At 46.3% G+C, this 11,779-nt stretch overlaps 1 protein-coding gene across 4 annotated transcripts; it reads left to right on the top strand.

The window, feature by feature from the left end:
- Positions 1–244: 244 nt before the first annotated feature.
- NDUFV3 (NADH:ubiquinone oxidoreductase subunit V3) lies at positions 245–10,782 on the top strand. 4 transcript variants are annotated; one of them, XM_029214777.1, is made up of 4 exons: positions 245–378; positions 1,603–1,723; positions 6,750–7,844; positions 10,354–10,782. In XM_029214777.1, exons 1-4 carry the CDS (start codon positions 325–327, stop codon positions 10,515–10,517), a joined length of 1,434 nt encoding a protein of 477 aa, XP_029070610.1. In that variant the 5' UTR covers positions 245–324; the 3' UTR covers positions 10,518–10,782. The 4 variants fall into 4 exon arrangements, with proteins under 4 accessions (XP_029070610.1, XP_029070613.1, XP_029070611.1 ...); XM_029214780.1 differs by lacking the exon at positions 6,750–7,844 and having other exon boundaries at positions 10,354–10,770; XM_029214778.1 differs by lacking the exon at positions 10,354–10,782 and having other exon boundaries at positions 6,750–8,482.
- Positions 10,783–11,779: the final 997 nt, after the last annotated feature.

Below are 11,779 nucleotides of genomic sequence, written 5' to 3'. Positions count from 1 at the left end.
ACAATGATCACTTCGGTGACCCAGCGCCCAGGCCGCCGCGCCGTCCGGGTCCGCGGGCCCCAACCGCCAGTGATTGGTGGCTCTTCCCGGGGGCGTGGCCTCGAGGCGCAGCGCGGGGAACCTGGAGGCCGCCAGGATGCGCGCGCAGGACCTCGGCGGTGGTGCGCGCGCAGCAGCCGGAGCCCCGCCCCGCCCCGTCCCTGCCTGTGATTGGCGCCTTCATCCTAGGGGGCGGGCACTCAGGTGGCAGAGGGCGCGCTGCGGCCGCGTCTGTTAGGTGTGACCTTCTTCCGCCCGGCCTGTTCCCCGGCCCGCGCCCCCGTCATGGCCATGGCGGCCTCGTTTCTGCTGCGGCAAGGACTAGCCGGGGGGCTGAAGGTAAAGGGGGGCCCGGCCGGGCCGGCGCCCGGGAGCCCGCGGAGGGCGGGGCGAGGGCCGCGGCCCTAACGGTCACCTCCAGCCGTCCGGGGACGCCTCTGACCCCACTTCCTGGGCCGAGGAGAGGACGCCGGGTCGGGGGCCGGGCCCGGGGAGCGGCGAGGGTTCCGGCGACCCTGGCCACCGCTCCCTCTGGTCCTGGATCACCGGGAACCTCCGGTGTGCGGTCCGGGCCTCCGACAGGCGTGGGGGCCGTTGGTGCCCCGCGTCGAGCCCTGTCCGAACCCTTGAGGACAGTGTCTCTACTGCTTATTTAACCCGCGAGGAAATGAGGGCACTTTCAGGCACCTGGTTGACCCGGTAACTTACGAGGCAGCCATGTGAAGCCAGCTTAGGTTACCTCATCTGTGAAAAAAAAGGAAGAAAGAAGGGCTTTCTCCATATAGGAAAAGCGAAGTCCCCTTCACTATCTTTAAAATTAAAAGGGGCTTTTATAACAAAAGCAAGAAGTATTCGTGACAAAATAAAGTACAGATGGTTGGCGGGGAGATCTGTTGTCAGAGAGGCCACTGTTTACCTCCGCATATCTAGTCCCAGTTCATTTTTGTTTTAGCTTTCATGTATACATATACACACGTGCTGACGTCATAACCATAAGAAGCAAATGTTTCACTCTCATACATGGGCTGTAGGCACCTCTCTCCTGTGTCCAGCATCTGGAACAGTGCCCAGCACATAGCAGGCCTTAGTAAATGTATGCTGAGTGAATTAACGGTTTGTAAAATGCTTTCCACTTATGATATATGGTAGGCAGTTTTGAAGCAACTATTATTCATCTACATTATTTTTCATGGCTAGATAGTGCTTCTACTTTATATTCTAAGTACAGGAAAACATTTTATGAAAAGAATCAGTATTTTGTAGGTTGATAGGTAATTGGAGAGTACAAAACAGTACGCTCAGGAGAAAGTCTGGTTGGAGAAATACCCAAATGTTAATAGTGACTGTCCTTGAACTCAGGTGTTTTTTTTCTTGCAGCTTTTTTAGTATTTTCCCAAATTTCCATAATACACATAGATTAAGAGAATTGTAATAACTGTTAGAAATATGCCGTATGTATGCAAAGCATTTATATGTCATAATAATACATAGTATTTATGTCATAATAGCTGTTAAAAACGGTATTACTCTAAAATATTCGTATTTGTGCCATTCTTTTGTCAGACTGTGCTCCTAGAAGCAGGAGTGTTTCGAGGACTTGCTTCTACAGTTTCTCTCTCTGCAGAATCAGGAAAGAATGAAAAGGGATTGCCACCGAATCCCAAGAAGCAAAGTCCACCAAAAAGTAAGATTTTAGTGGTCGTCATAAGGGAGACAGAATACAGAGTAAATCAGTCAGCTTCCCAAGCAGGAAAAGGAGTTTACTAGCTACATAATTGGACTCTTTGTTTCTAGCAGTGTCCAGGTTATAATCAGACATAGGATCTGTAACAGGCTTTAGACCAAACACATCAGTAACATAACAGTTAACTCTGTTAAGGCTGAACTCAACGATTAGCCCTGAACTGTTCTCTCTGTATTTTCTAAATGCCAAACTCCACGGATAGCAACGGGATGCGGAGTATGCAGGCTCTGTGGCATTTAGGTGGCCCTAATACCGATCCCATACTGCCGTGAAGTAGCTGTGAACCCCTCCTTTTTTTTCTTCCCTGATTGTGACTTTTCAGTGTCTCTGGGACTTATCCGTAGTCTCCCAGGCTTTGCTTGGTCATAGCCCAGGATTGCAGGCGTCCTTTTACGACTGTGGAGAGAGAGTTAGGAGTAGGTGCCGTCTTCCATTGTGACTCTGGTGAAGCGTGATTCTAATCTGCTTCCAGCTCTGTCCACAGTCATTTTGACTTTTATCACCAGTTTTGACTTTTTCCCCTGAATCCTCATAGGAGGAGAGCAGGAAATGCAGCAGTGTGAGCCTGATTATAACCCAGGTCCACTGCGTTTAGTCTTAACTGATGAAACCCTAGTTAACTCTTAATATATGCATGTGATATATACAGTCTCTTTATAAAGCTTTGACTGTGTGGGGTTTAGAAGGATAATTGGAGTTTGTCTTGTTTTCATCAAAATATCATTTACTCAGTTTGAATGCTTGAAAAGCGTGTAGACACTTTTGTTTAGTCCCCCTTCATCTGCCCACGGAGACATGGGCAGCCTATAAAACATCCGCGCGCTGTTTAGAGAGCCAGCCACCCACTGCCTTTCACACGCCATCCATCCACGCTGAGCAGGTGTACCCTCCCTGTGGTGTCTACGCGCCCCCGTCCGAGTTCAGGAGGAGCGTTGTTTTCTGTCCTGTGCCTGCTGTGTTTTTAAAGCCAGAATTCCATTTTCATTTTCATCTGTACGTTTCTAAACAGGTATCTTAAACATAAGGACTCTTCTTTTTTCCAAAGATCCCCCTTTTTACAAACATGCTTCTGCATATGAGTAGAAGTGGGATACTTCATCCTGTGGCGGTTTGGGGTGCAGTTACGAGAAGGGAACACCGAGCTGGGAGTTGGCCTCGGGCTCATGTAGCTTCTGCCTCTGGGCGTGGCAGGCCCTGCCGCCCTCGGAGTTCCTCCGTGCCCAGCGGGATCAGTGCGCCAGTCTTGGCCTGGTCGATGTGAGACTGACGACCGGCGTGTCATGTGTATGTGCTGTCAGGTGGGAGGACAGTTTTTAGAGCTACACCGTCTTTAATGCACATTATGTTTGTATCTCAGAATGTAAAAAATAATTACAGTCCCTCCATGAAGAAAAAGAAATGATGCTTCTAAGTCAACAGGTGCAGGCCTCAGTATTTCTCCCGAAGTGTCAGTGATTGGTGAGTGTAAGATACAGAAATGCTTTGGCCTGCCAGTGGCGCATTGCCACTGTGGGTGGTTTTGGAAGCTCGAGGGAAAGTTCCCTGCATGCAGACGGGGCCCTGAGCGCTCACCCTTGGGTTCATATCTAGTCCGGGGATCTGCATCTGGGGTGAACACGCTCTCCATTGTTCCACCTGGGGCGCAGCTCATTGTAGCCCACGCTTCCTTCCTGAGGGGAGCTGCCAGCACTGCGAGCACAGACATCAGAATCCGGGTCTCCAAGTGGATGCCTCCCCTGCACAGCTGCCTGGCTTGCCAGCTTTGATGTTCTGGTGAATTCCATCACTAGGCTGAATTTTGCAATAATCAGTAATAAACCATTGACGGGATAACTCCTATGTGGCTCTCTAAAGACTGTCAGGAAGCCAAAGTTCATTATCTGCTTCAAGCCCCTGTTCCAGTTTGAGAAACGAGGAATCTCCGGAAATAGGGGTTTGATGTATTTAATTCTAACCAGCGTTGCTAGGCACTGTTTTAAGCACTCCGTATCTCCCCGCCACACCCCGTATCTCCCCTGCACACCCTGTATCTCCCCTCCACACCCCGTGAGAAGGTACCATTAGTATCCCTGGGTTATAGATGAGAACGTGGGTGGGGGACTCCTGAGCTGCCCAAGGTCACACAGATGTCGGTAGTGGAGCCCAGTCTGAGCCCAGGCAGTAAGGCCCCACAGCCCATATTTATAAGCAATGTGCTGTCTTGCCTCTGAAAAAAGTCTCAGTTCTCGCATGTTCATTAAAACCAAAACCAAAAAAAAAAAACAAAACTTTTTTTAATAGTAAAAAACATGTAAAAAGAGGTTTTAGTTACCATACAGAATTTGAATAACTATTCTTTCACATCTTGTTGAAATGCACCTTTGTTTCTCAATGTGCTTTGTTTCTGAAATTAGTTTTGTGACCCACTGACAAGATGTGGTGGTATTGTAAGGCTGCTGACCTGTTTCAAACACCAAAGGCATTTTTCCTTTCAGTAGGGGACTACTAAAAAGTTGAAGGTCATGCCCTCCCTTGCTTTTCAATGAGCAGGAAAGAAATTCAGGAAATTCAAATTGAGAGGAGATAGAGAAGCAATAAGAGAACTCCTATCTCTGCGCTGTCACTAGTGTTCGTAGACCTTTATTTACGTGGGTTGTGATGGTCTCTGAGGGTTCGAAACCATCCCTGAAAGCCCCCCTCTTGTGCTGGGAGGGGTGTCTCTATGGCTAGTCTTATTTAAGTAGCTTTGTGTTTTCGTATATTTATCTTTCAAGGAAAGTCACACTGAAACTAAAACGTTTTCAGAGTATGCAGGCATCCCGCCTCTAGACACGCAAGAGGTTTCATGAAAACAAACAGGTAAAGTCATACTTATATTCAAAATGAGAGCCATTGTTCCTGTACCCGATGGTTGTGTCTCCAGGTGACATCCTGCACTGTGAATGCAGGTGTGGTGTCCACACTGGCACTTTGGCACAGGGGTCACTGGTGGCAGCCACAGATCGTCGTGGCAGGCTTCCTGCTGAGTCACAGAGGACGCTGGGCCTGTGCTGCAGCAGGTCAGAGGTTGGCTCTTAATAAAAAGCAAATATGCCACTGAGGCTTATTCTATGAGCCTTTCCATGGAATTGTCCCAATAACTAAGCCTGAATAAAAGATATTTTAAAACATTAATATTCTTATTAACATTATATGTTAATGTTAATAAGAACATTAATGTTCTTATAACATTAAATAAGACAGAAGTTTCCTTTTTCAAACAAAATAAACTATATCATTTGAAGTTTTCTTCCTGTTTTCAATAGGTGATAAACTCTAACGTTTTAATAACTTATTTACAGTTTTAAAAATCTCCACAATAAATTTTAGAAGATTGAGACATAATAATTAGATAGCAGCCTATCTAAAATAAGCCTTATTTTAAGTTAATTTTTCACACTTGGAAAATTCATGCTCAGCGTAAAAGTGTATTAATGATACAGGTGAGCAGGCTAGCAGGGTTTGTAGACCAGCCTGTGTTACCCATTGCTTATAGGAATTTCTGGGCTATATCAAGTATGGTTTAGAAAGACAGAGTTCAAGTGCATGCGCATGCCTTTGCCATGGTTTTATGTTTAACACAATCCTGGAGCTCTGTTCTGCTCCTGTAGTCAGAATGCAGATTCTGGGGTGGCACACGGCCACAGAATCAGACAGGGCATGGCAGAGGGGGTGGGGGGGGTGGAGGTGACACGGTGATGGTTTTTTAAGCAGTGACCCACTGCTCCAGCTGTTCAGTCATATCCTCTTACACTGCCCATTAACCTCTCTGGCCCATTTCTCATTATTTCTGGTTATTCCTCAGTTTTCTTTGACCATTTTCTATCATTCTGTTTTAGAGAGAGAGAGAGAGTTCCTGAGCTCAGAAAACAATTAGAAACTTTTTTGGATACCAGTAAGATGGTAAAGTTAGAAATACATTTTTTTCCACTTTAAAGAAGTAGTATACTTTTTAGTATAAAGTAGACTCCCAGACTTGAAAGTAAGGAATGCATTTAGAGTTTGCTCATCTGAAATATACTTTATAAAGTTTTGCTTTAGATTTGAAAAGTAATTTTAATTTGTAAACACTTATCCTGTATTTTTCTTCTAATCTGTATGGTTAAAAAAGATTTAGCACCTGAGAAACCTGAATGAAATGAGCTCTCATGAATGTACTGTGGCAGGCTTTCATTTTCTTTTGTAACTGACTCTACAAAGTCTAAGACTCTTATATCAGCATCTTTTTGTAACAGCTTAAAACTCATTGTTTCCAATGATATATATGATACTAAATTATTTTAGACTTTTCTGGTCTTGTAATACTTTTCCTTGGCAGAGGAAATCCCCAAATGATAGGATTTTGCAGGACTTCCCATCCTCTCCGGCACCTTCACTTGAGTCACATTACGCCCTCAGTCTGATCTCCCACTCTTAGACTCATGCATATGCGCACCCCAGACCCAAACCAGGCCACTGTCTTTACTTCTGCTTTGCTGTTTTGCTCAGAAAGTTCAAGTTCATACAATACGGGTAATTTTTTAAAATATTTGAGGTGCACCAATTTTTTCAGGGATTTAAGAAATGGTACATTTCTAAAGCTTCGTCATCTGAACATATCTTTATATTATAGTTTATCTTAAATTTAGATGAAAATAGTAGCTTAAAAAATTACCATCCAGAAGCTCTCGCTGCAAAAAATGGAGACAAGATTGTTACTTCTGTTGGTAAAAATCCCATCTTAAAAAGTTTCGGCCACCAAGAAAAACATTTGCGTTTTTTACTGCTCTCTGTCTCGCGTGGCTTGCCTTTCACTTAAGGATGGGTTTCGACGGGACAGTTCCTGAGACGATTATGTTGAAGACATTATCAATAACTAGGTGATATGTAATGAAATGTCTGGCCTTGGTGAATTTTCACTGTTTTACTAAATATTAAAAATAACCTTCCTCTTTATGCCATTTCCTAGATGTAGTGGAGCCAAAGGAGAGGGGCCAGCAGCTAGCCACCCCAACAGCAGATGAATTGTCTAAAAACGTACCTTCACCCACTTCTTCCCCACCAGTTGTGAAGCAAGGCAGGGTGCTAGCTGGCCCTAACCCCGATGCCAGCATGCCGCTCACAGACCAAGGGGTTCTGAAGTTTTTGCCAAGAAAGACTTTGGTAGAGTTTCCTCAGAAAGCTGCACCTCCATTCAGAAAACAGGGTTCCGACTCAGAAGGAACCCAGCAGGGCAGGAGAGGGATGGATGATTCATCTTCGTCGTCATCCTCGTCCAGCTCCTCTGATTCCGAGTCAGATGAGGAGGGTGACAGCTCAGAAGCGGGTCCTCAGGCAAAGAGCGAGCTCAGAGGAGGGTTTCCCGTGGCACAGGCCTCCCATTCCTCTGCAGGTGGGGCCCCCCAGATTGAAATATCTGCACAAGAGAAGAGTGTGTCACAGCAACCGCATCCGGACCCCGTCTCTGCACAGAGGCCCCACGGGGCAAAGAAGAAAGGGGCCTCTCGTCAACCATCAGAGGACAGAAAAGACCCCAAACCAAAAACCACAGCACCCAAGTCACACGCAGGTGAAAAGTTTATGGAGCAAGATGTAAAGGAAAAACAATGGCAGAAAGTATCTACATCAAATGAAATAGGTAAGGAAAGCCAGAAGCCACTGGAAATTAAAAAAACCTTATCTGACCGTACGAAATCAGGATTATCCACGCGACCGCATGGCAGCCCAGCGCCCACTCAGTCTGCGGAAACCAGAGCAGGAAGACGGCTGCCAGCGACTCCTGAGACCAAGGAAAGGCTTTTGGAAAAACAAGTACCAGAGCCTGATGGGGAGGTGGCTCTTTCCCTGTTCCAAAAAGAAAATCTGGGAAAGCAAGTAGCAGAAGGAATCTTGAAGGCTAAGGAAGAGATTTTGGAAGATCAGTTACCAGTGAATAATTTGAAGCCAGTCCCTGTTCACAATAAAGACGTTTTTGATGAAAAGACAGCGGTACTAAAGCTTGAGGAAAAGGGTGGAATCATCGAAGACTCAGCAACTCAGATGGAAGGCCAGGACGGCACACAGGGTATACCTTGACTTGGGGCTGAGAGCTCTTGTCCTGTGGTGGTGGGTGAGACTGAAGAGCTGTGTGATCTGAAGAAGCCTTACGCTTGATCAGATTCTGCAATAGGAATATGGCCTATAGCACTGTCTCAGATAAGCTGAGGGATATATGTTAGTTATGGATAAAAATTCCTGAAACATTTGAAATTTATATCACAGTGGAAGAGTATGCCCTTGGCACTCTTGGACTGTCCCTTAACCAGTGTAACTTGTGAAAATAGGCAATTTAACGTCGTCACCCTTAACTTTTGAGGGTGTTTAAGTGTTCATTTCTTGAACCTGCAGAGCGTGTCACTGAGTGGAGGGGGGCTGTCCTATTAAACTCCCACAGGTGAGGAGCGATAGTTCCAGCTGTACTGATGGTCTTCAGGTGAGCCAGACAGGCTGTGGCTTTCAGCATCTTTATGCCTAAGGGAAAATCGCATTTTAGGGAGTAAAGCCGTGACATGAAGGCAGCCATGAAATGCACGAGTCTAATTTACACCAGACAGTTCCTGCTCCTAAAAAGCACAACGGGCTGCTTTTTCTATATTGAATTTTTATGAAGGGCTTTTTTGCTACCCTAAATTTTTTTCTTTTTTTTTTTTTTTTTTTGTGGTACGCGAGCCTCTCACTGTTGTGGCCTCTCCCGTTGCGGGGCACAGGCCCCGGACGCTCAGGCTCAGCGGCCATGGCTCACGGGCCCAGCTGCTCCGCAGCATGTGGGATCTTCCCAGACCGGGGCACGAACCCGTGTCCCCTGCCTCGGCAGGCGGACTCTCAACCACCAGGGAAGCCCTGCTACCCTATATTTTTAGAGAGAAACTTTATTCCTATTATTTTACCATTTTCTTGCGCTTTGAACTTCATAAAATGCAGTGTGCTCTAGGTGGATCATGGCAAAACTGTAAAGCAGGTCTCCTGTCTTAGGATCTATGGCTCTTGAAAACGCATCACTGACAAACCCCGCTCCTTCCTGTTTGCTCTCTTCTTTTTAAAGCCTCCCCCTTGCCTAATTTACATTACCTGTAATTATACTTACGGGTTGCACTATGTTGACGGGATTGATGTGTTTTCTTCCCTCTCCATCTTCTCTTTCATAAATGTGCGAAGTGCCAGCCCCTGCCAGTCTTCTCCAGACGTCAAGAACCACTTTCCTGATGCTGCTGTGTTAGTCATTCTGCTGTAAATTTGTAAAACCTTCAGGATGATAACATAGAGAATTGGGGGTTTTCAGACTGCAATCTTTTTGAAAACAATTTGCCCCTACTTTTTCATGGTTGTGTTATTTTTCCAGTATTCTCTTTGCCCTTCAGAGGCTAAAGACACTGCCCAGGAGTGCAGCTCACTTGCAGGGGCAGCGTCTACAGGGGGGCCGACTTGGTAGCTCTCCCAGCCCAGCTGCCTGGCTCCTGGCCCTCCGGGGGGATTGGTGTTGGACAAGAGTTCTCCAGACCCTCGTTCCCTCCAGTCAGCACCTTCCCCACCTGGGCTGTAAGAGTGCATCTGCTTGGGATGTCCCTGTACCACATCGAAGATACTCTGCGTGTTGAGACTGGAAAGATGTCACGTCTTTAAATAAGACATCATTTATTTTAATACAACCAAAAAAATGAAAGCCAAAACTTTTGGTATGAATCCAAATAGTGGAAAACTGTAGTTATTTTTTGTGCCGCATGAGTAGGAGTGGCGAGAGTCCCGACGGCAGTGGTTTAGGGTCAGTAAGAACTTAACCAGGCTGAGCCGTCACCCCACGCCAGCTTCGCTGTGCCTCCATCGTGTCGCGTGTCATGTTGCAGGAGAGCTGGGTGTCTTTTGCTTCATCCATGCTCTTAGTTCTAAGATCACCAATTGCGTAGGTGTGTGGATTTTAATTCTTTTTTCCACTTAGAGAAATAAGGCTAAGTATTTCTTAGTCTGTGAATCTAAAGTATACCAACAACTTCAAAAAAAGTTAAACAACAGAAACTACACATCTCATTTCCAGTTCCCCTTAACTGTGTCATTATTAAAACCACTGGGCTTTATCTAATTTTCTTGCGTTTAGAGACTTAAAAGGCTCACTTAGTTTCTGCTTTTAAATTTCTCTTCTGTGAATGATTTATTTCTATTAGAGACATTTTTTAATAGATCTGCTTTTTTTTTGCATCTTTAAATGAACTGAAAGTCCCTCCATAACTGTTCTTGGCATTTTCAAGGCTAGAGGTATACAAAGTTAAGATGTTAAGGCACGTTGTAAAAGCTATTCCATTTCTTACATTATTGAGGCTATATGTTTTAGTATAAATTTTCAGCTAATATCTTTATTTTGCTTTTGAAGACACTGTTGCTTTATGGGCTTTTCTAAGTAGACAGTGCATTCAGGAAAGGTTCATGTAGAATGCTTGGTATGTGAGTGTGTGTGTGTGTGTGTGTGAGTGTGCGCTGACTCACTCAGAAGCTCCCTCCCTGTCGGAGGTCCTCACCTGCGCTGTTTCCCACCCCCCCCTCAGAGTCCGCGCCGGCCGCCACCCCCGCTGAGCCATTTGACAACACCACCTACAAGAATCTCCAGCATCATGACTACAGCACGTACACCTTCTTGGACCTAAACCTGGAGCTCTTGAAGTTCAGGATGCCTCAGCCCTCCTCAGGACGAGAGTCACCTCGCCACTGAGAGCTCAGTTTAAAGGTTAACCTTTCGGTGTCTTTCTGCATTCTTGCGTGCGAAAATAAAACCCACTCAGTGGTCATGAGGCCTGGTGTGTAGGATTGCTTTCCCTTCCGCACCTTTCATAGTGAGCTGTGAATTGGCAGCAGTCCTGCTGATGACTTATTCACCATGGGTTTAGATGCATCTATGTGCAGGGAATTTTTCTTTTTTTTTTAATTAAAAAAAATTTTAATTATTTATTTCTGGCTGTGTTGGGTCTTCGTTGCTGTGCACAGGCTTTCTCTAGTTGTGGCAAGTGGGGGCTACTCTTCGTTGCGGCGTGCAGGCTTCTCAGTGCAGTGGCTTCTCTTGTTGCGGAGCACGGGCTCTAGAGCACGGGCTTCAGTAGTTCTGGCTCGTGGGCTCTAGAGCTCAGGCCCAGTAGTTGTGGCGCATGGGCTTAGCTACTCCGCGGCATGTGGGATCTTCCTGGACGAGGGTTTGAACCTGTGTCGCCTGCACTGGCAGGCGGATTCTTAACCGCTGCGCCACCGGGGAAGTCCGGGAATTTTTCCTTAATTATAAAGTATGGGTCACTGGACAGATCCACACAATTAGAGAATTGCAGGTGCTTTCCCTCTGTGATTCTGCTGTGCTGGGCCCCTGGTCAGTTCAGCGTTTTCTGGTTCACCAGCAAGGTGTTGATAGGGGCAGCAGGGCCTTCTGATTCGGTAGACCTAGTTCTTGATGAATTGGAAATAGGAGTTTTACACATTTTAACTACCTGCTGCATTGCAAAGAAATTACTAAATTATGGCATTTTATTATCAGAAGGATCGGAATTCTTTTGCTCACTTAAATTAGGCATGGGATGTAAACTCGGGGAAGTTTCGAGCGGTGGCATTACAGATAGGTGAAGGTCGTATAGGGTCCAGCAGCAGCTGGGTTCCGAGGTGGCCCGGCAGACTGAGCTCATTTAGCCACAGAGGGCTTCTGGGTTGGCTGAATAACTCTTGTCATTTGCGGGAACATTACCCAGGCTTGGGGATGTGCGCTGTGTGAGCAGGTTCCCGTGTGTCACTCGGTGCCTGCACCAGGCCCCTGTGAGGCCGGAATAAAAAGTCCGCTCTGAGAAGTAACAAATCCAGATGAGGTGTTGCTGGGCCAAGAGACTGCACCCATCTGTTGGGGCCTCGCGTCCCCCCCTGAAGCAGAATGTCCGTCTGCACACCGGGGACGTTTCCTGGTTTGCCTGTTCTCACACTTCCCTGATGTTTATGTGCCCA

The sequence above is a fragment of the Monodon monoceros genome, unplaced genomic scaffold, assembly GCF_005190385.1.
Source record: "Monodon monoceros isolate NGI ecotype Baffin Bay Population unplaced genomic scaffold, NGI_Narwhal_1 Super_Scaffold_11, whole genome shotgun sequence".
NCBI classification, from domain to species: Eukaryota; Metazoa; Chordata; class Mammalia; order Artiodactyla; family Monodontidae; genus Monodon; species Monodon monoceros.
The sequence above is the reverse complement of the archived record's forward strand: the minus strand, read 5'-3'. Positions and strand labels throughout refer to the sequence as shown.

Coding starts and splice junctions, on each gene's coding strand:
- NDUFV3 (XM_029214777.1), top strand. CDS start 325: ATGGCCATGGCGGCCTCGTTTCTGCTGCGGCAAGGACTAGCCGGGGGG. Junction 379..1,602: donor GACTAGCCGGGGGGCTGAAG/GTAAAGGGGGGC, acceptor TTCTTTTGTCAG/ACTGTGCTCCTAGAAGCAGG. Junction 7,845..10,353: donor AGGCCAGGACGGCACACAGG/GTATACCTTGAC, acceptor CCCCCCCCTCAG/AGTCCGCGCCGGCCGCCACC.